This window comes from Rhea americana, unplaced genomic scaffold (assembly GCF_003343005.1).
Source record: "Rhea americana isolate MKP2758 unplaced genomic scaffold, rheAme1 scaffold_38, whole genome shotgun sequence".
Lineage (NCBI taxonomy): Eukaryota > Metazoa > Chordata > Aves > Rheiformes > Rheidae > Rhea > Rhea americana.
This window is the reverse complement of record NW_028186512.1, coordinates 921,874-947,258: the sequence shown is the minus strand read 5'-3', so window position 1 is coordinate 947,258 and position 25,385 is coordinate 921,874. Positions and strand designations below refer to the sequence as shown.

The following is a 25,385-nucleotide window of genomic DNA, read 5'->3' as shown; positions in this document are numbered from 1 at the left end:
TGAGCTGTATAAAGTGGATTTGTGAATAATCAGACTTTTGCTCCTCTAGTAATAATTGGTCATTTGAGGCAAATTCTTCCATAGAAACATCTGTTTTTGTTCATGAACTAGCCTCTTTGCGGCACAGAACTGTTTCTGATGCCTAWATTAAGTGAGCATTCAGTAAACCTTTTCATCTTTATACCAGCAAAGTCTTTATAAAATAAGGAAACATTGTTCTKCCAGTTTTAAAGATGAATATCTAAAACAAAGTGGTGAAATACAGTGCATATTTATAGGGCTAGCAGAAGGAACTTATGCTCCTAAAGCCTTTCAGGTTCTTAAACTCAAACTGACCTAAGTTGCCTATTATTCTGAATGGCAACTCTTGTCAAAAAAAAAAAAAATACTAACAACTTCAGTAGAGAAGAGGAAGCTCTTAGTCCAGAAAAAGGTCTGGGTATATATATCCAAGTCTTCAGATTTCATGACAGATTTACTCTGTAGCTAAGTGCTAATTATTTGTATTGTAACATCACACATCAGGGGGAGATAGGGATGTGTGAAAGTTGCAATGCAGTCTGCCTCGTCTACTGACAGATTAACTGTTGAAGTAGTAAAAATAGTTGTTACAAGGCATTTAGCACTCAAGACTTTAGGGTTCTAAGTTGTCCAACACTTGTAAAATAAACTTGATAGCATTGGTTAAGAAGTGAGGCATAACCTGTGACAGACTTTTGAATGTGTAAAGAAGATGTGGAAGTGTAACCACTGTTTTCTTGGAAGCTAAATTTCTATTTGGCAGGTTGCTTTTTTCCCTTTCTTTCTTTCTTTAAAAAAGATTCTTCAGTGTGAATCAGCTATGAAATCTTTTTAGCTCTGAAACTTCTGTCTAGTGTATTCTTCTACTGCAAAAAATGAGATTTGGCTAGAGAGAAAATATATTGCTTCATCTAATACAGACCTTTTCACCCCATTTGCATAGTAAAATTTATCAGTTTGGGGGTGTTTTTTAGAAAAATACAAGGACTGACCTAAGTGCTATTCAAGTCATCAGAAATATAACAGAGAATGTATCAGATATCTGAAAAACTGGAGTTAAGATGAATGAATTCTTCAAAACAAAGGGGGGAGTATTGTGTGTTTTCAGATGTTCTAACTTCTTGGAAGTTCTGAATTGGCCTAATAACTTGTAACTGTTGAGGGGTTTCCCCTACATCGATTTTCTTTTCTGAACTACTTTTCAAGTTCTATGTCAACTAACCAGCTCATGCTTCTTGTTTGTTTTTTGTATAAAAATACTTGTGGTTTGGGAAACATTCTACCTAAAAAGTAGTATGTTGCTCCCAAAAAGGGGAGGTGGAGAGTCAAATGTTTGTACTTATGAACACCTCTCTCCATATTTTCTGGGTGAGAATCACATTAAATGATGGAATTTAAAGAGACTATGGTTGTTATTTGTTCAAAGCTCTTGCAGTGGAGTAGGAGAAAGTAGACCTTTTAAGCCCTAGAATGACAATGAGATGTGTGTGTCATCTTGATCCTGTATCCAGCCACATGAGTTCTAATCAGTTTTTATGGTATGAGAGCATATAATTTATTCGTAAATGCTTTGAGTCTGTTCTGATCTTCATATGCAGATTTCAGTGATACTTAATCAGAGAGGCATGTTAGGTTTAAAAGAAAATTCAGAGATTTTTCTTTTGCTCATCTTTTCTTTTCTTTGTTTGCTTTCGTTGCCTTGGCCAGTTAATGGAACACCAAGCAGTCAGTTATCCACTCCAAAATCTACCAAGTCCTCCAGTTCTTCACCAACCAGCCCAGGCAGCTTTCGTGGACTCAAGGTAATTATCAGAACCATCAAAAGAACTGAATTCATTATTCATTGAATAAAGTGTTACAGTGTGCTCTAGAATTAATAACTAACTAAATAAATAGGGTTACAGTTCTACAGGGCAGCCTTGCCAGTATGGTGGTTGAGTTGAAGTGTAAAAGAGATCTGAAATAAGAGTTTTCTTTTATTTTGTATTTGATCTGTAGGATGGAACCCTCAGCTTAAGGAAAGAGAGTGATGGCAGCTTGAATATGCTAATTTGTCAAATTTTTGTTGCTTGGACAGGAGAAATCCCCGAAGTAATTTATGCTCTTTTAGCCTATAAGGCTAAAGGTAGTATCCTCTTCAGTATGCATTACACTGTAGCATTGCCCCAAATTTTCTCTGAAGTTCCCACCTTCTTGTGGCACACCACTTTGTGCAATTTACTGCCTGAAAGCAGTAAGCATGTGAGAGGCCCCATAGTGAGCAACCTGACATCTGGCTGAGATTTTTTTCTATGCTGCACCAGGGGAATTCTCTTCCTTTCCCACTTAAGAAATGGTAGCATTTACAGTTCTTAGAGGCTGTTTTGTGCCTTTTGCTTGGTAAAACAAAAGGAAAGGTTTGGAGCAGAACAGAGTATCTTACTGCTGCATTCTTCCAGCTGCCATTCAAATGAGATTTTTCTTATGATATCGTCAATTGCAGCCTTTCTTGGAAGCACACTGGAGGATTTTTTCTCCAATTATTCTGATCAAGTAATAGCTCCCCTTGGTGAACAAAACAGTTGTGAAGAGGCTGCATAATTTTATGGAAAATTGTTATCTCAATTAAGAGACCAGCAAAAGGACGTGATTAGAATAGTATTTAGATTTGGGGTTTGACATGCTAATTGTTACTGAGCCTTTGTCTGTTTTGTCTGGAGTATTGCATGTGTTTCTGCAGCCTTCTATGATAATCCTGAGGAAGAGATTTTGATATTTGATAAATTTTAATATATTTCTAGTTGTTTGATTCATGGTGTTGATCTCTGCCGTTTGTCACTGAGTTCTACCATCCCGTAGGTTCTTTTTCTCAAAAATGATGTAAATTGGTCTTTCTCTGTATTTTCTRCCTAGACAACGGCCTTCTGTAACGTACATTCAAGAGCAATAATAACATTTCTAACATTAAAAGTTAAGAGTTACATATTTTAGAATTTGTCTGAACAGCTTTCCAATAAGATTTACAGTAGAGGACACAAAAATCATTGGACTTTTTGGCTGGTCTGCAGCTATATTTAACAGATGCTCTTTTTGTCTTTCTTTAATGAAATTACAAGTTTAGAAACCAGAAAATTTTGTTCATTTTTTTTTCTGTACTTTCCCATCTGCTTTTAGCAGATTACAGCTCCATTAAGACCGAGATAATTCTGATAGTAACAAGTCATTTTTAGGGAAGTGAACATGTCCTCTTTCCCCTTCACTGTCAATTTSACTGAAGTAGGTAGGCTGTTGTATTTTTTTCATTTTGGAAGTTAATTGATGCTGGATACTAATGGGTTTTCGTGTCAAATAMGTTATTCCTATATAACCAAAAAGCTGGAAAACAGCAAAAACATTAATCATCTCTTACCTAACATGTTACTGAAGTAGTGGCTGTCTCTGATTTTATCCCACTGGTATGCATCTGTTTGCGTATGGGAGGATCCCAGTGGTGTTCCTGAGACTAAGGATAGATAAAGTTAGCTGGTGAATGGCAGGACAGGTTACAGAAGGGATGAGTGCACTTTGCAGTAACCTTTTTTTTTTTTTTTTTTTTTTTTGTTTATGTTTTAGCGGTCATGACTGGGAACAGTATCCTGCTAAGTATGTGTGAAATTCAAAGCAATCAACGTAAAACCAGTAACAGGGAGAGACATGGTTTTAAAGGAAACCAGAATCTTTAGGAAACTTACTTTTGTTTTTGTAGGATTGATGTTGGCCAGACTGATGAGGAAAACTGAGGGAAGGCAGGGAGCAATTTTATTATTTTTAGGTTGTTGCTTTTCTCTGTTAAGAGCTCCCTGTTGATAAGACATCAATGCAGATCAATGCACAGACAAGTAGTCTAGGCTCCTGCTCTCATAGAAGAAGGTGCCACAACTGTAGCTGAATAAATACTATGAATATAAGTTGCATGGCAGACAATGAAAGAATAAAGTATATTTCTCAGTTTGCTGGCTTTTAAAATGCACTATTTTGGCTGTYGTGTTGTGTAGAAAGCATATATGTTTATTTTTGTAGGATATGAAACAGGAATAGTTAGGAAGATGTTAAAATAAAATATGGTAGTATATGAACAAGGGGCAGCTTGATAATGGTGTCCTTTTTTTWWAAAATACTGAAAATAGGGTATTTTTGTTCTTCAAAGTTTTAGGAAAGCTAGTAACACAAGTATGTTTAATCTGTAAGTCAGAAAAAGAGTTTTTGATCCTGTAAGAATGACAGATCAAAAAGCTGGGCCCCTCTTCTTCAAGTTTGTTCATGTTCTATGAAGAAAATAGATTTCCTATTATGTTACTGATAAAATGGTTAACATGCCTTATAGGAGAATCTGGTCTTGTGTAATTGCTGTCTTCTGTTTGTTAGGAAAAGAGAACAAATCAGGGTTGAATTTTCTGTTTGCAGTAAAGAGCAGACCATCAACAGACCATACAAAACTTCTTAATAACCAGTGTTCTTCTGATTGCTAGAACAAAATTTGGGARACTGTACGCTAGAAGCTGGCTAATAAAAATGAAGATGAATGTAGAGCTTGAGTGATAATCAAGCATCAAGGCAGTAAACTTGCAAAAGATATCAAATGCAACAATAGTCTTTTTCTCAGTCTCAGACATTGAGTCTTGCATCATATTCCGTGCATGCCATTTCTTTTAAAGCAAAGCCTTTTCAGTCCCCAAGAATTCCTTCTCCTTCCCAACGCTAGATCAGTAGAAGTGAAATGCTCAGAGACAGGGAATTCCCTGCAGGAAATACTCCTGATATCAGAACAGCTTATCTTTTAAGAGAAGGATTTTCCTTCTGCCATTTTTAGCTCTTCTATCCACAGTCTCTTTGTGCTACTAATTGTTCAGTACTGTAAGCCAGTGTGGCAGATTAGGCCTGTCCAAGATCCTTATCTTGCAGAAGCGTTTAAAAAAATTGCATTGGAGACTGAGATGACATTGAAGTCATAGGAATTTAACCTCAGCAAAAGCTATAGGATCTTCCTGCAACCCCTTTCATTCCAGTAAGGAAAAGTACAGATGACATGATGTCATGTCTTTTGAGTATAGCTGAGTAAATAAATAAAGCAGCGCACACAATTGCTTTATTTATTTTTGTTGAAGATTGTTCATTTTTAACCTCCCAGTTTTAGCCCATTATTAAACATTTCACTTCACAGAGGGTTTGTTTCAAGACAAGTATTTAAATATGAAAGGCAACAAGTACAAGCATAAATGACTGCTCTGTACAATATGCTTGTTTGGATGAGTGGGCTGTGATTTTTTTTTTTAAAAAAAATCTTTTAGCTTTTCCATGGAGATTAAAATTTGTTCATAGATTAAGAAAAGCAATAATAGTATGTTAGGTGACACAGGACAAATGACTGAGAAGAGACTTTTTACTGTTCTAGGCAARTGACAGCTGAAAAGTGTAGCCTTTTTTGGGAGCTCTAATGGAGTATTTATAGACCTAGATATGTAGTGCTGCTAGGGGTGCTTTAACTCTTCTGGTATATCTGTTATTAATAATTTATACTATAAAAATCTAATTCCCAATTTGAAAATGTTAATCAAGTCATACAGGGCATTATAGGAAGAAATGATTAAAATATGAGACCTTGAAAAGTGGTATCATAATTTCCTTGTGCCTACTTGGATGTGTTTTGCTGTCCCTTTTGAAATTAAGTACCATGAAGTCTAGACATCTTTGAAAATAAAGACGTTTTACAGTGGAGGCATTTCTCRGAATCCAATTATGCTAAATAGTATTGTGCTTGAATTTGTCTCAGTAATACTTTTCCAACTGATTGGACAAATGACCAAAGTGAAAGGGAATTAAAATCTGATCCAGCAAATCACTTAAACATTTGCTTAACTTTAAGCTATTGAGTAACCCCTTTTACTTAAATAGCACTGWTAACATAGCTAAACATGTGCTTAAGTGATCTGATGGATTAGAGACTATCTTCATCAAAGCTTTAATGTCTTCAATTTTGCACACATACATTCCTGTTAGCAAGTTGGATATTACAAATATTTGCATGGAATTATCCAGCCTAGTGACACAGAGGAGTTCTTTATTCCTCTTGTCCTCAGTAATTTACAGTTCTGCACCTTTATTGTTCATACAACAGATAGAAATATATAACTAATCTGTTCCRTTGTGGGAACTGAGGTGTAACACTTAGTGGTAAGTCCACTCATTAGTTGGCTAAAAACTTTACATAATGTGATGCAACTCAAAATCTCTCCAGAAAAAGGGTAATCTTTATGAGGTTCTTCAGTGTTTCTAGAGCAGTACACCAAACTACATGCCATGATACCTTTTCAGTACCATGGATGTTCGAATTAATGCTAATAAAATCAGTATTCTCTTTTTGGCTATTGTATTGTTACAAATAACTCCACAGTGTCATTAGCAGAGTTTGAGTATTACTTGAAAACTAAAGAAATGTTGTATATTGTTTCTGTCTTACAGATTATGTTAGTATCGAGCATTATGAATGACTGATAATATCTCACTGGAAGTACTGACTATATACATACCACTTCATTTGTTTTTCAGATGTCCTTTTGCCTTTCCTGATCACAACCTTTCAGKTTTAATTACACTGAAACTGTGAAAGGGTTCCCAAATTTCTGAGAATACTTCTGCAAACAYATCAAAATTTCAATAAAATATTCATGGTCTACAGTTAGATTAATCACCAGTTTTAGTGTTTTAATAAAGACAGAGAAGGCTTCTTTGAGAACATCAAAGAATTTTTCTGAAGCTGTAGGAGTTCACTCTTTCTTCTAAGCTCTCAGGTAAAAGATTATCACAGTAATGCCAAAACAGAACTGGAGAAAAAGTTAACAATATTAGACAGACTTGTTCTCAGTTTGGCTAGATGCACTTTGAGGGTATTGCAGGACCTCAAATAAGAACAGTAATATTTGCATGGCATCCCATATTTATTCCCAGAATTTCTCAGACAGGGATGAGTGGGCACATGCACACAGATACGTGTACTTAATGCCATACAGTTCAGAGTCTGTTCAACACATTATGAATGCACTGGAGGACAAGGACAGCAGATTTAGTGTACTTCAGTCATAGCATGCAAGTGCTGAGCAATTTTAACAGATCTGTTGAKTAATTATTTGAACAAGACCCTTTATACAAGACTTTATATGCCCAGCAATCTGATGATGAAAGTCATCCTTTTCTATCCAAGCAGACAAAAAGGACAGACACAGGGCAACCTTCAGGTAGGAAGCTGTAACTGTACAGAAAAGTAAGTGCTGTAGAAAGCACCGTACCATATAGCTGCCAAGAGATGAATTATTCCCTTCATTATGACAACCTAAGCATTTAAACAAATATTTGCATCATGGGCAATTAACCCAGTCCTTGACAGAACTTTGTCACCGAAGGTAGCATTGTACTTGGAATATGGAATTATATCCATAAATCCTTCCTCGCATYGTCATGACAGAAAAAATAAAATCCCACCAGATGTGCGGTTATCTGCAATTACCTTCTTACCTCCTTCCACATTTATATTTTAAATACAAGCACTAGGTTTTCTTTCTTCCAACTATATTGTACCACTTTAACTCAAAAGATTTATTGAAAGCTCTTTGCTACTGGACCTGTTGATGTAACTTAATTGAAATGAAGACTGTCAAGCCGCTGCTTTTTCACTCCCAGATCAGAGACTCAGACTCTGAACGGAATTTAAAGTGACACTTGGGCCAGTCTCTCCATGCTATTTAAACATCACCTTACATTTGCATGCTTACTTCAGTTTATGCTCTTGAATTCTGTACTTGTTTAAGGGGATTTRTAGTTCTTGTTTGATCTTTTTGTATGTTGTCAGTTTTTTATCATTAACTTAAAAGGAGAAAACCCAAGACACACAGTATCTGTCAGGATGCAGTTGTCTGGCATAATATACATTGGATACTTCAGATTAAAAAAAGACTCTCTTTTTTTTTTTTTAAAAAAAAAAAAAAAAAAAAAAAAAAAAAAAAAAAAAAACAAATCCCACACTGCAGTGTTGGATATTTTTCTCTTATATGTTAGAAATAGAAACTTTACAGTGAATGAAGTCATAATAGTTTAGTGGGTCATTAAACACATTCTGTACAGGGAGATTTTTCTGTGGACAGACTTGACAGAATTTAGATTTTCTCTGTAGAACATATTTTCTTTGCAGTATTTTATTTTTTCAGGCTTCTTAAAATAACAAGCCAGTAGTAACCTGAAGCAAATGATATAGCTTGACAGGATTCTAAAAATCCGTTCTTCTATAAAAGAATTTAATTCCTTTAAATAGGTTTGAAAATAACTTTGCACTCTTAGGAACCACTTTAAACCAGAGCTAGTTAAAATAAGAATTTTTAATAGGTTTAATAACTTTTAAGTAGGGAGGAAGGGAAGAATACTAAATATTTTTGGCTAAGATAATATGTCAAGGTGCAGTTAGCACATTGAGTATTACAGTATGTTTTATGTGGGTATGGCATATCTAGTGTGAGTGTTTCTCACAAAACCACATCATGTTGGTGAGCCTATTTCAAGGCACAGTCACTCTATAAAACAATGTCATGTACAAAACAATGTGTTTAAGTATTTTTGTGAACCTGGAAAAATGATTACTGTTCTATTGAAAAATTAGTTCAGCAGACTTCTATATAAAGAAACTGAAACAGTTAGTTGTTTTTGTATGCAAGGCTTAAGACATTTTACATTTTTAATTAGGCTGTAAAATGATGCGCAGCTAACTTCAAGAACTGTGTGTTCACTCGGGCTCTCTAAGAACTGTGTTGCATTGTGCATTTGGCTCTGGATGTGCTGTCAAAACACAAGTTACCTATGGGGAAACAACCTAAGGGAAATAAAGGCAATGGTTGCACTTTAACAATATGCAGTACAGAATTGCAACAGGAGTGACTCTTAGTGTAAGATGTTCCTGGCCAGTAGCATCTACGTTCTAAGGCGATTGGTTTATTCAAACTGCTGAAGAGACATTGCAGCTCTGGATTACTCTGAGCTTTTAAAAACAAAGAATCAAATTCTGCCATAGGCTTGARTTTTTCTAGGAGTTGTAGATAGATGCAAGAATTGGATTTAAGTCCTCTGCACTTCGAATTTGTCATGTGTAAGGGAAAAACTATTGGAAGAGGGCAGTAGTGCTATGTGGACTTGAATACATGAGGCGGAATTATTGATAAATTTGATTTTCCAGAATGATTTACTCCATATTTACTAGAGTAGTATCAAAGCAATATGTATTCTTTTATCTTTAATACCCACAGAATGAATCAGTAATGAACCACTCAGTCTGCTTGTGCTTCCTAATTTTTTACTTTGATTTCAAAATACCTACAGCTGTTGGGATACCAACAGTGCTATGTATTCTAAATATTACATGTCACTGGCTAGATGATTAGAAAATGACTTTATTAATTATCTCTAGTTCTGTTTCTGGGTAGTTTTCTCATTACTATTCTGTTGTGTTTGTTGGATTAAAAAAAAAARGCAAATGTTGATCACTGTAAGYRTTTGCTCAACCATTGCTGTGTCACTATCCATTTTACCTCTTTCCCACTGTTTCTGACTAGTCAAGCACTCACAGATGTTAGAGAGTTCATTTGTACTGTGACTGATGCAGTAAAGAAAGACTGGACTGTTTTTGCTGCTGAGAAACTGAAACAAGGACCAACAGGTCCCCCAYTGCAGAGAAATTCTGTTGTAGAGTGAATTTGGACTCATGTCTAGAGTTGTGATAAATTAGTGGCAGAGCTAAGGTTAAACCTGCAACTTCAGTTTCTGATCTAGTAATGCAGCCACAGCAGCAGCATTAGATCTTGTTCCTATTCCTCTTTTGTATTTTTTTTTCCTGTTCCTGATTGTTCTTCCTTATTAGTATTATGGTAAGAAGGAATTTGTCCAGTCATGCTGTGATCTGATTACAAGGATGAAGAAAATTGGAAATGTGGGCTAGATATTCCCATGTGTTGTCACTCATTCAGAACCTAAAACACATGACTAATATTTCTGGCTGGTGACTAATACTTCGCAGTGATTTATTTTGAGGATTCCCACCCAGTGACACAGCAGATCAGGACTGTTACCCACTTTATGCCTGCAGAAAATGTGGCTGACAGCTTAAAAGTGACTCACGATTTTGCTTCAATGCTTTTTAATCCAGATGTCCTCGTTCCTGATCCTTGTTAAATAAAGAGATCGCTCAGACAACTGTATTAGCATAGCTTGGTTTTAAGTGATTAGCAGAAAATCATCACTGCCTGGCTGCTGTTTGATGCTACTTCTATGCCAAATGCTGGTAAACAGCTGTKTTTGTGGCTCTGCAAAATTAAGTTGTTTGGCTTCTAGTTACTGTACCTTTAGCTGATKTGGCTGCTCAGCTGCCACTAGAAACTTAAGCGTTCATTAGCATTTCATGAGCCTTTAGACAATATCCCTATCTGTCAGTTCAGTTCTTTCCTTGACAATAGCGTTAATGATTTAAAATATTCTGCAGTGTAACCAGACAATGTCAGCTAGAAGGGAAAATGCTGCATTTGCATTCCTGGTGTCATGCAAAGCCATCTCAGCAGATACTGAGCTTAAGGCAGAAAAGCATTTTAATCCTTTATGTGGTAAGTGGTGAGAACTACTGTAATAACCCATGAAGGAAACAAGGTATGGAACTTCACAGAACAGGCAGAAGTATTGTATAGAGGAGAGGGAATGATCTAAAATATATTTTAATTTAACAGAGGATCCCTATGCTTAAACTGTRATGTGAAAGCTTAAAATACACTATGCTGGTGCACAGAACATGTCCACTCTGTCTTAATGTTTGTTGCATTCATTCATATGTTTCTACCCCTTTTTAAAATAAAAAAGAATTGCTGTGTATGTCCCCTAGGCACTATGACAGAAGAACTTTAAGGAGAACTGTGAAGATTCAGCTTGAGTAGCAATGAAGGTGGTGGTGCAGCAAAAGTAGTCGTCTTCAGACTTCATCTTCCAAAATTATTTAAATATTTAGTTTTTATGCAGTGACACAGTTGCTAAAATTGGATCTATGTCTGGATGCATGTCAGATATGTGACTTGAAGTACTTGATGTCCTAAATCTTCACATCCATAATAATCCTATAAAATCCTAAATTATAAAGTGAATTTGACTATCAATCAAAGGTGTGCCAGGCTGTCTGTGCCAACATTTTGTTTTTTAAATGTAAACTAGTAGGGCCATGCAGGCATTTCTATATGACCTTAGTACCATGCTTCAGTGCTAATCTGAAGAGAGTATATATTGACTGGGTTCAGTTAAGGAAACATCAAACAGCACAAACTGTGCAGTAGATGTTTTAGAATGAAGCATGAGACCWCCTGTTTGCATTGTCCCCTGAACAGGTATCTGGTGGTGACTGTCGCTAGGTCTGAATTGCTAGTGTGGAGGTGAAAATGTATGTTAGCCAGTATGAAAAGACTAATGATTTTGTTACATAGGAGGAGGAAGAAATGCCTTCACAGGCACTGGCTCTTTAGTTTTCAGATGAGACTTTGTGCAGCTGGAGAGAATTTTCTTTGCTGTTAACAGGCTTGTTGAAATCTGTTGAACTACATATGCAATAGGAGTATCAGAGCTGGATCTTCAGTTGGTGTAAATGATAATGATATACTATAATGATGGTGAAACATGAGAGAACAAGAATAAGATGGGAGGGGGAAAAGCGAACTGACACTCTATGGGTTTTTGTCCTTTTTTTGTCCTTTTTTTTTTTTGWTAATGTTGTTATTTTATCTAAATTTATCCCTAGTTCTTTCTTGTGGTTACTTTGTCATCATAAATAACAGGACCTTATGTACTTCCATAGCTCCCTCCACATGGTGGATCATCTTCTAATGTGAATGGTGTACCTGAATCACTACATCCGCAGAGTCCTGAAGGTAGGACACCAACAGTTGCTATCAGTCCTTGCAAAAGCTCTGTTTAGACATAGATGAGAGTATATTTAGCAATGTTAGATGATTTCTGATAACTCCAAAACAATTTTTGTTCTGGAATGCTTTATTGGCAACCATCTCTTGGAAAAACTTATTTCAGTTGCTACAGCAAGGCATTAAAGGTAGGAAATGATATTATTTTGGGTTTTTTTTTGTCAAGTACTAGCACATTAGTCGACCTTGCTCTTCAGTAATCACCACTGGGAATTTGAGTGATTATGAAAATGACCTGCAATATATCACTAGAAATGTGTTGTGACTGGATTGGAAATGGAGTCTTCTTCCTAGCAGCACATTGTGCTTCAACTAAAACCACTAGGCTTATGTAACATTTCATTCCTTAGCTCACTGAAACAATGTTAATTTTTCATTACTTTATTTACTTTAAATGTATTTTTTATTTTAAAAATACTAAATAAGTATCTGTCAAACTTATTTGTACTTTGCTGTTTCAGCAGCAGCTAAGGAAACTTGAAGAAATCCAGCAGATAAAACTTTGGATGCTTTCCAGAAGCAATTCTTAAAGACTTGGTACCTCTGAATCACTTTTAAATTCTCCTTATATCAATTTAWTTTTTTTGGTATCATCTTTCAGCTTACTGACTGCTCATGGAATATGTGATGCAGTGACTCTGTATCTTAATTCCTTGGTGAATGTTTTTATTGCTTCATTAGAAGAAATTGAAAAACATCTAGGCAGTGATTGGACGTAGCAGTTGTAGAGCCTGGCATAGGCTGAGGAAAAAACAATTGGACTGAATTATGTTCATTGTTAGTTAAAGAAAAATATATTTTACATGACATTTTTGTAACATTTTTACTTACCTTGTAGATAAATGTTATTTGCATTTTTGCTTTACTGAGTATGCAAAAAGCATCCACAGGATATTTCAGAAAAAAGGCATTTTGAGTTTAGGAATATTTGAACTAAGGACTTCTGACTGCAGTCATTACTGTTAGAATACCTCAACACAAATAGTAGTAATATTTGACCTGTAAGTTAAAAGGTCAAACAACTCTGATTAGTCATATCTTGTTCTCTCTTAGGTATGAGGTAACAAGAAGAGAATAAGCTGCACAGGAAACAACTTGCATTTAAATTCTGTTTTGTAGTTAGGACTGTTTGTTTTGTGTCTATGGAGGATACATTACATGCTGCTGACACTTCTCTTCAGCTTGAGTTGTTGACCTTGTTTTTTTGCAGGTGTGAATGGAAACAAGTGCTTGGGGTCATCTACCATTCTCGAGAAGTACAAAGTGGGAAAGGTGATTGGTGATGGCAATTTTGCTGTAGTAAAGGAATGCRTAGAACGGTGAGCAAGGAAAACGTGCAGTACTTTTAGCTATCTGTTTTACTGGATAAAGCCCTGTGTGTTAGCATAACTGCACAGAAAATGTGATTAGATGAAAACAAAGAACAGTTGCAAAGATATGCTTACATTTTGAGAAAACTAGGCATGGTGAGACACGCAGATCTTCCTATGTGTTATTCCAGCAAAGGAATATGAGAGCAGTAGCGGAATATGTTTTTTTTTATTCCCCCAAACAAAGGAGGTATCACGTTATAATGGAGGCTCTTGAAGAAACCCACAGCTCCTCAAGAAACTCCCTCACGCCACAAGGCAGACATGTATGGTTGGCAAAGAATTTTATRTGGCAAAAAGGTAATCTCTCAAGGAGCCCCTGCCTGCTTCAGCAGTTCTGCTGCTATGCTACCCCTAATGGTCTGCTGCTAAGGTGATTTTTTTGCAGCATCCAATACACCCAGATAGGCCTGGGCTGTATTACTGCTCTTCCTCTGCAAGTGTTGTGTCACACTTCGCTGCTAGTGCAAACATAACAGATGACTTGACTCTCAGTTTGTCAGTGTATTTCTTAGAACCACCTTGTACTATCTTCATCAAACTAAAAGTTTTGTCACTGTCTTAAATATTATGAGGAATCTCTGCCTTGTACACAATGACTGGGGCAAATTCAACAAACGTCTGTAAAAACTGTAGAGGTTACCAGTTTCTCTGGTTTGATTCTTTTCTTCAAGGTTCTTTTAAAAGAAAGGAAAGATGATTATGAATGGAAACATGTCATTCCAATCTTTCTAGATATCTGTCTTTCATAAATACTTTTCTGGAGTCATTCGGACAAATGTCCAAAAGCAGTGGGGACTGAGGCTGAGTCTGCTGAATTCTGCATGAAGCATATATGTATGGATCTTATGCTCCATAACTTTTCTGCAGCTGTGATTCTGTTATTGGGTTTTCTCAAGAGAGTTGTTATCTTGATGTACTTTATTTCTCTTGATTGCCAAGGCTGTATTGGCAGGAGGTGTATAAAACAGCTTGGGATGTTCTCATCTAATATTCCCTTCTGGCTTGTAACAAGTGGTGATAATTGTTGTTAATACCTTTTTGAGAATGTGATGTACAAGCATCTAAGGTTTATGTAGTAAGGAAAAAAGACTGAGGGGGCATCTCAAAGTTAATAGATGAACATGGTACCATTACAGAAAAAAGTGGCTAAATATTCTGAGTATGCTACTGTTCTCCAAACAAGTTTCTGTTTCATGCACAGGCTTAAACTAATATTGATTCTCAATCAATATAGATTCCAAGATCTTTTTCTTTTAGGGGAGTGGTGAATCATTTTCTATTGAGACACTCTCGTTATGGACAAATGGTACCAATTAGTAGAAACTTGAGTGAAACTAGTTATGTTTCACACTGTTTTCACATGCACCCTAAACTTGGCCACACATTCTTTGTTGTGTATATAGYGAATAGAATTCATAAAAGATCTCAGGTTAAAAGTGCATTTCAGGAATATCTTCTGTCTATTTTTAAAGTCACTTAAGTTCAACTGAAAGCTGCTAAGGCACTTGGGTTTGGAAATTTTATCTGTGCTTTTAAGAMCAGGAGGACTGTGCTGGGCAGTGATATCAGCACACAAAATAGCTGGTTGCTATCCAGCTTTCTTATTAGGTGCAATAGTAAAGGAGATTTGCAGGAGGGATTTGAGGGCAGTTAATGAGTTAGCTTTGTGAATGTTAACTCCTCTTTCTGCATAACATAAACGCTGAAGGTTGCCTAAGTGTTTTTTGCTGGTTGATCATTTGCAGGCTTTCAGATAATGCACTTAATGTAGTATAACACACAAATTGCAATTCTGAATTTTACACCATGTTCATAGTAGATTTTACATGAGGTCTAGAATATAAGAAGATACAGCATTTCACAGATACTGGTTAGATAACATGTCAGTCTAAACACTGGATCAAGTTGTAACTTTAACAGCCTAGCAGACACAGCTGCACTTCCAAGCRGAGATTCTCTACTGCAGGATTTCAATAATGAAAAGTTTCAGTRTGAGACATTGATTCAGAACCTTTTCTGTGAGATACTAATTTTGATAAGCTGTATCTAATGCAAAAAAGGATAGTGAAAATTAACCTTTAAGTTTAATTACATACCTGGTTTTTGCTTTTGTTACACCCTCTGCTGTTTTTATTATATATATAGTAGCGGTGTTCTGATGCACACTGGAGTCTCTAAGTAGTAACACAATACAAAATAATAGCAGTAATAGCACTTTGTGGCATTTTCTTGTTTTCCTTAACTTATCATTARTATAAGAAACAGTGCCTTTTTTTTCTGAAGGCAATTCATTCATGTTTGTTTTTGTTTTTTGGGGGTTTTTTTCACTCTCATTTTTCCCCCTTCTGGAAAAATGGAGAACGTTAGTATTGCATAAAGGGACAAAAAGCAAATGAGAGCTCTTTGTCTGGAGGACAAGCAGAGTCTTACAGAATTTACTGAAAACAGTCATCCCTTTCTACTTTGTATAATCACCCTTTTAAATACCATAGTACTTTAGATATTGCTATAAGTTCCACAGAACAGTTGGAAAAAAAAAAGAAAAACACCTGAACAAAATACAAAAGGACATCAGCACTTAATAAATTTTGTAGGCTGTTAGACTAGTCTCTGATGAACCATTGGGTTTTAGCTCTACTGAATCCTGCTGAATTTTTTTACTAGGGTATCAGTCTTTCTTCTGCTGCTCACTTACATATAATGTATATGATTTTATCTTTAGAGCCTACCAGTTGAATAGAGCTAAGTGGAACACTTGAGACAAATTTTGCAACTTGCATTAAAGAAGTAGCAGAGAGTTGGAGCTTGGTCACAGAAGAACAAATTGCAACTGGAGCTGGGGATTAATACACAAAGTGAGCTAGTAGTGGTAGTCAGGGCAACAGCAGGCACAAATGTTACTGAGAAAAGGAAAAACAAAATCAGGTCAGGCCTGTGGGTTGGTAGTCCCAATGAGTCAAGGCATTCAATATTCTATTCTATGTATTTTACAGATAGTGCCAGAAATCGCTGATCAGTTTTTGATTAACTGACAATTCTCATATTGTTAGATCCACAGGAAAGGAGTTTGCGCTGAAGATCATAGACAAGGCTAAATGCTGTGGAAAGGTAATGTACAACAATAAACAACAATTAGAAAAATAGCAGAAATAGCACTAGTAACTGTTGAATAGTCGTAAGTGGTGAGTGTATTTGGGTTTTTGGACTGTCTTCAAAAATACCTATTTTAACAGGGTGATTTTTCCACCCMAAAAAAAYAAATAAAAAAGTGWTATCTGCTAGATAATACAATAAAAACCAATAAAATTGTCATCTACTTTATTAGTCTAACCAAGAAAATGCTAATACTTGTCCAAACTGAAACAAAAGAGAGATTGCCAAAGAATAGCACRGTGATTTTCATCTGGAAAATATGATAGAGGAAACTTGCAGATATGGGTGTGTTTATATAACRTCCATCCTTTTCTGATTCTAATTTTTATCTTTTCATGCGTGTGCATGATCCTTTGGTACACATAACATATTTCTCAGCCATTTCTTTCTGTTCATCTAGTTTCACCATCCTTTAGTACAAAGATTCCTTAATGAGAGAGCTCCTTAAACTGTATTTTTAATATAAGCTCAACAAATAAATCTTTGTACTTCTCTGCAACACAGAATCATGTTAAATAATTGAAGCATTTGTCCTAGAGCATCACAGAACTTTTCCCTCTCCTTCCAAGTACAGAATTTTAAAAAACAACAAAAAAGCAGCCATTGGACTAAGTGTTCAAAAGCATATGGAATAGCTAGCAACAAATGAAATACTTGTATTTTCACTGCTTTGTAATACCTTGAAAACAAAGTGCTCTTGAGGGACTCAGGGAACAATGGATCATAGTTTAGGTTAGTTAAATGAACACTGAGGGCACAGCATTCAGTAGCAATCAGACTCTACATTTGAAAACTCTTTTGAGAGTAGAAAATACTRTCCATTCCCTCAAAGATGACAAAAAAGATGTGCTCTTTTTATGCAGACACTCCATTTTTTATGCAAACAATTGCACTGAAATGGTTTTGGAGKCAGCTTTGAGACCAAGTCAGGGTTTTAATTCAAAGATACCCTTTTTGTCACTGAACTAGAGTAACCACTTTACAGTGTAATGCAGAGGTTGAGATGCTAAATGTGAGCTTGTAGGAAGACATGGGAAGTCTGAATGGCTTTCTTTATATGGTAAGAAGCTGTATATTACTGTATGCCAGTGCACTACCTGCTGTAATGACTTGCTTTAAGTAGAGATCCAAAACCAGAAATGTTTTATCTGTGTAGATTTTAAGTTGTGCATTAGTGCTAGGAGATGAGTGTTCCTTCCCWCCCCTACCCCATCTCATATTTTCTGGGTTTACTTAAGGGAGAATTTAGAAAGGAATCTTAAAAATGCATCTTAAATGCAAGAAAAACAGTGCTAGAATTGCTTTTCCAGCATTAAAATGCTGCATTTTATTTGACTGCTGGAAGAATTAACCAGTGTTTTCCCCCAAAAGAAAACTGAGTAATGGATACTGCTTGCCGTTTCAAATGCTTTTCTATTACCTATCTGAGGCAGCTTAACTATCATAAATTCTAATAGTCCAGAGATAGACAATCCATTCGTTGCAGTAGGGTTTAGACATATTTTCTATCATATATTTCTATCTATCATGATGCTTTAAAACAAAAGAAAACATAAAAACYCATAGATGCATACTTTTCTGATTGCAAGGACCTGTGTCTGTATGGCTACATGTGGATATATGTGTGCATACAAGCAGAGGACTGTTGCTAGGAAGATGTTTACACCTGTTAGGGCAGTGGCAGAACAGTCCAGGAAGAATTCCAACAAAGAAAATAACTAAACTCAGGAATTTTGTTGCAGCTTATTCCTCTCTCACCCCTTTTCACATGCCAGCATAAGCCTCATCTTACAAGCAACCATCTGGCTAAAATATGCATGGCTTGTATGTTGCATATGCTCACTGTTATCTAGCAATTTATATTGAATGCCTTAAAACTTCAATCCACAATTAACTTAATTTCAACAAGAAGCATAAGCATTAATTATTCATTAATTTYCACATAAATAGATCTTATGAACATACACTAAAAGCTATATTGCAYTATCCAGGAGGATGTTATAGTAAGTTTCAAAAAAAATTTTTTTTAATGATGAAAAAATCAAGAACATTGGGATAATTGAAAAGAACTAACTATGCACAAGTCAGCAGTTTGRGGACAGGTGTTAAAGCAGCAGCTCAACATCCTTTTGGAACCTATTGTTATTATTTGGAACGTTGTTATTATTTTAAATAAGCATTACTTACACCTGAGTCTTAAATAAAACAATTAACAATTCAGCTATTTGAGTGAAAGGAAAAAAGTACTGGTATAGCTGTTGTGTCTTGGTCAGAATTAATGAATGTATTAAATTGAATATGTTATCTCTTCAGGCAGAAAGTCTATAATAAGATTCTAGTTTTTGCTTGGACTCTTAACTCTATTTTGAATTTWCAGGCTTCTTGTCATAAGGCTTAGTATGCTGTGGCTGTTCACTTTTGTCTGTAGATGATACTCAGCATTGTGCTTAACAAAACTGCTTCATGTTTGTTTTTTCTTTTCTCCAGAGCATGTTTGCTTGGAGCAGACGTATGTTTGTTCAGAATGACAATTGATGCTCTTTCAGATTGAGTTTCAAAGGTGTGACTATTTAATCACTATATGGCGCACCATGCTCTCACAAAATTAAATGCACACATGGCATGTGATTTCTGAGTTACGTACCACATAAAGTAAGCTTTGACTAAATAAACAAAACAAAACAAAAAAAAAATCACAAATAACCCTGGAAATAGAAAGTGAAGTAGCACAAGATCTTCAGTCACTTGTCTATGTACAGTGAATCACTCCTACTTCTGGTACTGTGCTCACAAATGCATGAAGTGCATGCTACTAATTAGTATGTTAAACACCAGCAAGTTCAAGCTCCAGTGAAGTAATTTATTGTCTGCCAGAATATATTTATGCAGGAATTGTTGCTTATTTTGCAGTGAACTTAAATGCAGTATCTGTATTCAGATATTTTATAAAAGAAAATGTGAATCATGCTTCCAGTGGCTGRAAGGGACATGTAACTTTCTTCAAGATGTTCTAGAAAGCAAAACATTCCCAAATGAATTTGTTCTTTTACTTCCATTGCGTTACAGTAAAGTTCCATTTACTTTCTCAGAAGTACGGAGAAGGGGAAATGAAACTCAGATCTGAGTTTCATGTAAGCTGTTAGAGCCAGAATGACTTAATTGGGTTGATAAATATGCAGATTGTAAATCTGGATATGTGTGTGTGTGTGTGTATATGTACGTATATACATATACACAGATCTATTTTGTATATTTTTATATATGTAATCATTTTTTCTTCTTTGAATGAAATCCGTAACTAAAACAGTTACCATACTTTTCCTGCATATAATCCACATCCTTTTTTAAAAGTGTAAACCATTGGAAATAAATCCTAGGTAATCTGCGTCCTTGAGTAATCAGAACTAAATGAGAGGTAAAGGCTGGAGAGGATCAAGAATGTGTTAACTTTGGATGGAGCTGGTAGGTTACAGTAATCCAGGTTCTGAGGTAAACTTCCCCTCATATTACGCACATAAAAATATAACCTGCATTTCCTGAATTGCTGACTTGTTTGGGGGTTTCTTTGTAGATGACCCATGGTTTTTGCATGTTAGAATATGGTATTTTAAATCAAACTCGGTCACTGATGCAGTACAGTTGGGCTAAAATACAAGTTAAAATTTATCATTTCACAATAGCCCTCTACTGTATAAGTAACACAGCAAAAAGGGTGCTCACTGAAAAGCTGATCAAAGACAAAATGAATTGGGAATTTCGTATCTGTTCAAATTTCACGTCTACTCAAACTTCCTTTTTTTTTTTTTTTTTTTTTTTTTTTTTTTNAAATCTGAATATGTGTGTGTGTGTGTATATGTACGTATATACATATACACAGATCTATTTTGTATATTTTTATATATGTAATCATTTTTTCTTCTGGACAGGAACACCTGATTGAAAATGAAGTATCTATTCTGCGTCGAGTGAAGCATCCAAATATCATTATGCTGATAGAGGAAATGGACACCCCAGCAGAACTCTACCTGGTGATGGARCTGGTCAAGGTAAGATTAAGGAGACTGTCTGTGTTGGTTTGAAATCTGAGAAAAATCCAGGAACATTAAGGTCTTGGGAGACATAATTAGGTAAGATTCAGTGACAGCCTCTGGTTTTAATCATGCAAATACTCTCATCAGTTGATGACAATAGCATTCGTGTCTCTTAGTTGTAATTAGCCTATTCAAACACAGATTTTAGGTAATTTTGTAAAGTATGTRTACAGTCTAGAAAGTGGATAGGGTTTTTTATATCATATTTACATTGTAGGGGGGASTAATAGTTATGTGAAGGTATGGGAAGAACACTTGCATTTATTTCACCAATATTTTTGCTTAATTGTTTGCATTTAAAGGCAGAAACTACTTAATGAATGTATCGTAGTAGACTGTAGGTAGCTGAATAATATAAACTYAAATGATTACATTCTATCAAAACTTAAAAAAAAAAAAAAATCCTCTTTTACTTAATCAAACCATCGCTCCCCTTATCTCGTATTAGCCAAAAAGCAGATGGCACTCTCATGGATATACAGAGAGGAAAAGATCTCAGTCTCCCATTTATTGTGCATGACACTGACCCTACCTGAAACTGATTAAACCAATGACATCATTAAAATCATCTTTGAAAACCTGTGCTGCAAACCCCTTAAATAAACTATGATGCTTTTACATGTATTACAACAGAAAAGCAGCAGAGATTTGACAGTTAATATTGTAAAGGTAACACATAGTAAATGTGATACTGAATGAAATGCACCATTTTTAAGTTTAAAATATACCTTCTATCATGGTGCAAGGAGATGTGTAAGACCTCTAAAACAGTCCATRAACTTTTGACTGATGGAATTCTCAACAACGTCTTGATTGCCTAATTACTTGAAATGAAAGTTTTCGGCAGAGCAGGTAAAATCACAGCACTGCAGAGGACACTTTGAGAATCAAAAACCCAAGATATATCACATTTTGTTATTGCACTTTCTTGCATATGGGTGTACATAGACAGCAATACTGTGTATAGACTTGATCAGYATATCAGATACAAATTATTGTATCACTTCAGTAATCACTTAACTTTGTGTCTCTGCCTAAAATTGTTAGATTTAAGGACCCACTCTAGAATACTTGACCCGCTTGGTAAACCTCTAAAGAAAATCTGTAGTTRTTGAACTAATCATTTCTGTAAAACTGCCTATTTCTCTTTCTCTCTAGAAGTTAGTTTTATATAGTAGAGAGTTTCTAAGACATTTTTGGCACATATTTCCTGAAATGCTGCCTCTCTTCCATGTATACTGAAATGCTTGGAATGCCACCCACAGCCCAGGCAGATCACTCCTACAGATGTATCCAGGGTAACCATCATAGAGACACCCATGTTTTAAAATTTGCTGCAATGACTGGAAATGCCGTATCAGAAATTAGTTCATATGTTATTATGTATCCCAGGAGCTACAGCATGTCCCAAACAGATGCCACATTGCTGTCACACTCAGAATTCATCTGTGGGTTCTGCACATTGGAATGTAATGCTTGTGTTGGTCTTGCTCAGCCATATTTATTTGGTATTTTTGCAATATTTGCAGTGTTTCCAGTTTACAGTTTGTTACAATCACTGAATATCTGTGTTACACTGGAACTTTCATTATTTAAGCTGAKTTATGTTACCTTAGGCTTTACTTGAAATCAAGGGCTGATTTATGCTATAAAAAGGTACTGTACTGATAAGAAGAGGAAAAGGGAAACTGTATTATGTGCCACAARTCAGAGGTGGAGAGGTGGAATAACTGAGTGTTTCCAATCAGCAGAATGAAATGAAGGCCAGAGGAGGAGATCTGTGATTTGTCCAAATTCAGGCATAAGAAGCATGGAGTACAGTTGAGAACTTAACGTAGATGACCCAATTCTCAATCTAGTATCTTGGTGACAAGGTCATCCTTCCCAAATACAGCTGTTGTTCAAAGTGAATGCTCTATTTCTTCCCAGGTGTTTACCAGGCTTCTGAGCATGCCTGTTGTTTACGTGGCTTTTTGTAAAACATCTTAAGCATCTTAATTATTTTTCCTGTACTGATCTGTTATCATTACTTTAGGGAGGAGATCTATTTGATGCTATCACTTCTTCTACAAAATATACAGAGCGAGATGGGAGTGCAATGGTCTACAATCTGGCCAGTGCGCTAAAATACCTTCACAGCCTTAACATTGTGCACAGAGACATCAAGCCAGAAAATCTCCTGGTATGTCCCATTTACTTTCGAATATTTTGTCTTCTTTTTTTGTTCCCATTAATGCAAATGCTTGTATATAAATGTCAAGGACCTGAGCAGGAACCAGCAGGAATATTAATTTAGAATAAGTATGTGTAAAATAAGTCATCTTCCATGAGATAGCAATCACCATAACCCAATTGAGCTGTGCTCAGACCTATCCTTAGACGTAGCTTTATTAACATTTTGATTGGTTAGCATGTGAATAAGCAGGAATATTGTCTCACAAAACAATGAATTTTAAAGCTATCATCTATCTCAGCTACTTATTCTAGTTTGCGTGTGGGGGAGAACATAGGCTGCATGTCATTTGTTTTAAATATCATACAGTTATCTCAATGTTGTGGGATTTTTTTTTTATTTTTAATTTTTTTAACTCTTTCATCCTAATAGCAGAACGTCTTTCTGATGACTTAACCATCCTAGCGATGAACTCCATACATTCCTCCATTCTGAGGAACTACACTTGTTCTTAGCAGAGCCATAAAATAACTGTGTGTCTGCTGACAAGAGTTATCATGGGAGCAGGTTTAGCTCAACTGGTTAGAGCATGGCYCTGCTGATGCCAGGGTTGCGGGTTCAATCCCTGTATGGGCTACGCTGAGGGTTGGACTAGATGACCTCCAGAGGTCCCTTCCAACCTTACCATTCTATGRTTCCATGATCATGAAGTCTACTCTGGGGATTGCTTAGAATACAGTGCACAGAGTAGGAGCAGGGTACTCATCTTGCTTATACGCAGAGGTGATACTTAGGTATTACATATTGGGTATTAGATAGTATATGTGGTGCACTGAGCAACTGGGACCGTGATCTCCCTCGCTAGAGCTACGGAGCGCTAGTAGTTTTCATCAACACTTGATGGGCTTTTCCTAAAGCCCTCTGGTGTTTGTCAATCCTGTTAATGGCTTAACAGGGTTGCATCTAGAGTGGGAGTTGTGGCTAATCCGAGATTTTGAATTATTACAAAGATAGGGCTATAAGCTGAAAATATTTTCAAAAGAATGATCAAATTTTTTCACAGCTAATTCCACTGACAGCCTTTAGCAGTTTAAATAAGCCCTTCAATAAATCAGTTTGTTTTTGAGGAAAAGATTTGTTTGTATGAATGCATRTATTTTCCATTAAGAATAGTGAGAGGAATTGTTCTGACTTCTTAATGATCGTTTCACAGTTTTCTTATATGGTGACAGTATTCTAGTTCTGTATTTAAGTTGCTGATTTTAAAGTACATAGGMTGTACATATTATAAATTCTAAATCAAGCAATTCATTAGCAAAAGGATTTTTTTTTCCTCTTGGAAAACATGGTCAAAACAACATGACACTTGAAGAAAATGAAGGTGAAATTCTGGCTTCTTATCAGTGCATCTTCAAACACAGCAAGTCTGAAGACACTTCAAGCTCTCATAAGTAACTGAATCAAGTATAAATAGGCAGAATTGTCCTTTCTTCCTAGAAAGTGTAGAGATTATTCAAGAGATACAGGTCTTACTGTGATTGACAGTTGCATGCATGTTAAGATAAAATACTAGTATCACATGGAAATGTAAATAATTCCCATCATTGCTACCTTTACTTAGAAGTAACTAATTCTTTCAAACAAGATCATTCAGGTGCTGCACTTGCATTTTCTTCACCAGTCATGTTTTCAAAAATATAAGCTATGCCCATAATAGCACATATGAAGGAGTCGTATCAATGAGGACAAATGTTTCATTAATGCTATGAATTTATACACAGGAAGGAGGGAAGGTATTCTTAGCGGTATTCAATTGTTTGAAGAAGCCAACTTTGTCCAGCCATTCTAAAGATGGCTAGAGCCCTACATTCAACAAACTGGATCTTGTCAAAACCACAGTAACTATTAAAAAAATAAAATAATAATTACTGTGAGAACAAACTAAGATTACTTGGGATATTTCCTTTGTTGCTGATTTGGTTTGTTCTATTTTTCCTGTATTTGTCCTATAACAAACACTTTTCTTTATATTACAATCTGCATCATATTATCATATTATCCTCTCTTCAAAAGGTGAGACAAAACAAGATGGTAGTACAGTGCTCTGCAACTTAACTTGTGCTAGATTCATTTTGGGGTTTCTGGGTAGGGCCACTGTGGTCCTTACAGAAATCGAGACACTTACTTATCAGTCRGCTTTCTCACTGCTGTATTGAAACTTTACTAGTACAGCTGCAACTGAGGAACTAAGCTCATGGAGGGCATTTGCCTATGAAATATGCAGCTCACAAACTGATAAGATTTTTGCTGAGTTAATGAGATATTTTAAACAAATTTGCTTGTAACAGCCAATCACATTTTAAATTCTATGCTCCAGTTGATTGTAATATATTGTATTTTTCTTAATATATGCAAACCTGCTCAGTACTCCAGTATATATATATTTTTTTTGCTCTCTGATTGCTGAAGGCTAAATCATGGTCTGACCTACATAGCCAGCAGACAGTTCCATTGAACACTGGCTGCAGCTGCACTATGGCAAGCAATTGCCATACCATTTTTCTCTTCTTTC

At 35.8% G+C, this 25,385-nt stretch overlaps 1 protein-coding gene across 4 annotated transcripts in view; it reads left to right on the top strand.

The window, feature by feature from the left end:
* Positions 1–25,385, top strand: part of DCLK2 (doublecortin like kinase 2) — an 85,507-nt gene that overhangs the window by 45,525 nt on the left and 14,597 nt on the right. For all 4 annotated transcript variants that reach the window (XR_014896842.1, XM_085313169.1, XM_085313168.1 and 1 more), the window contains 6 exons: positions 1,729–1,823; positions 11,900–11,972; positions 13,234–13,342; positions 16,447–16,504; positions 20,476–20,595; positions 22,676–22,822. Coding sequence is in view for 3 of the 4 variants with exons in the window: in XM_085313169.1 (XP_085169295.1) it covers positions 1,729–1,823; positions 11,900–11,972; positions 13,234–13,342; positions 16,447–16,504; positions 20,476–20,595; positions 22,676–22,822 (602 nt within the window). In the remaining variant the exon portion in view is untranslated. The remainder of the gene's footprint in view (positions 1–1,728; positions 1,824–11,899; positions 11,973–13,233; positions 13,343–16,446; positions 16,505–20,475; positions 20,596–22,675; positions 22,823–25,385) is intronic.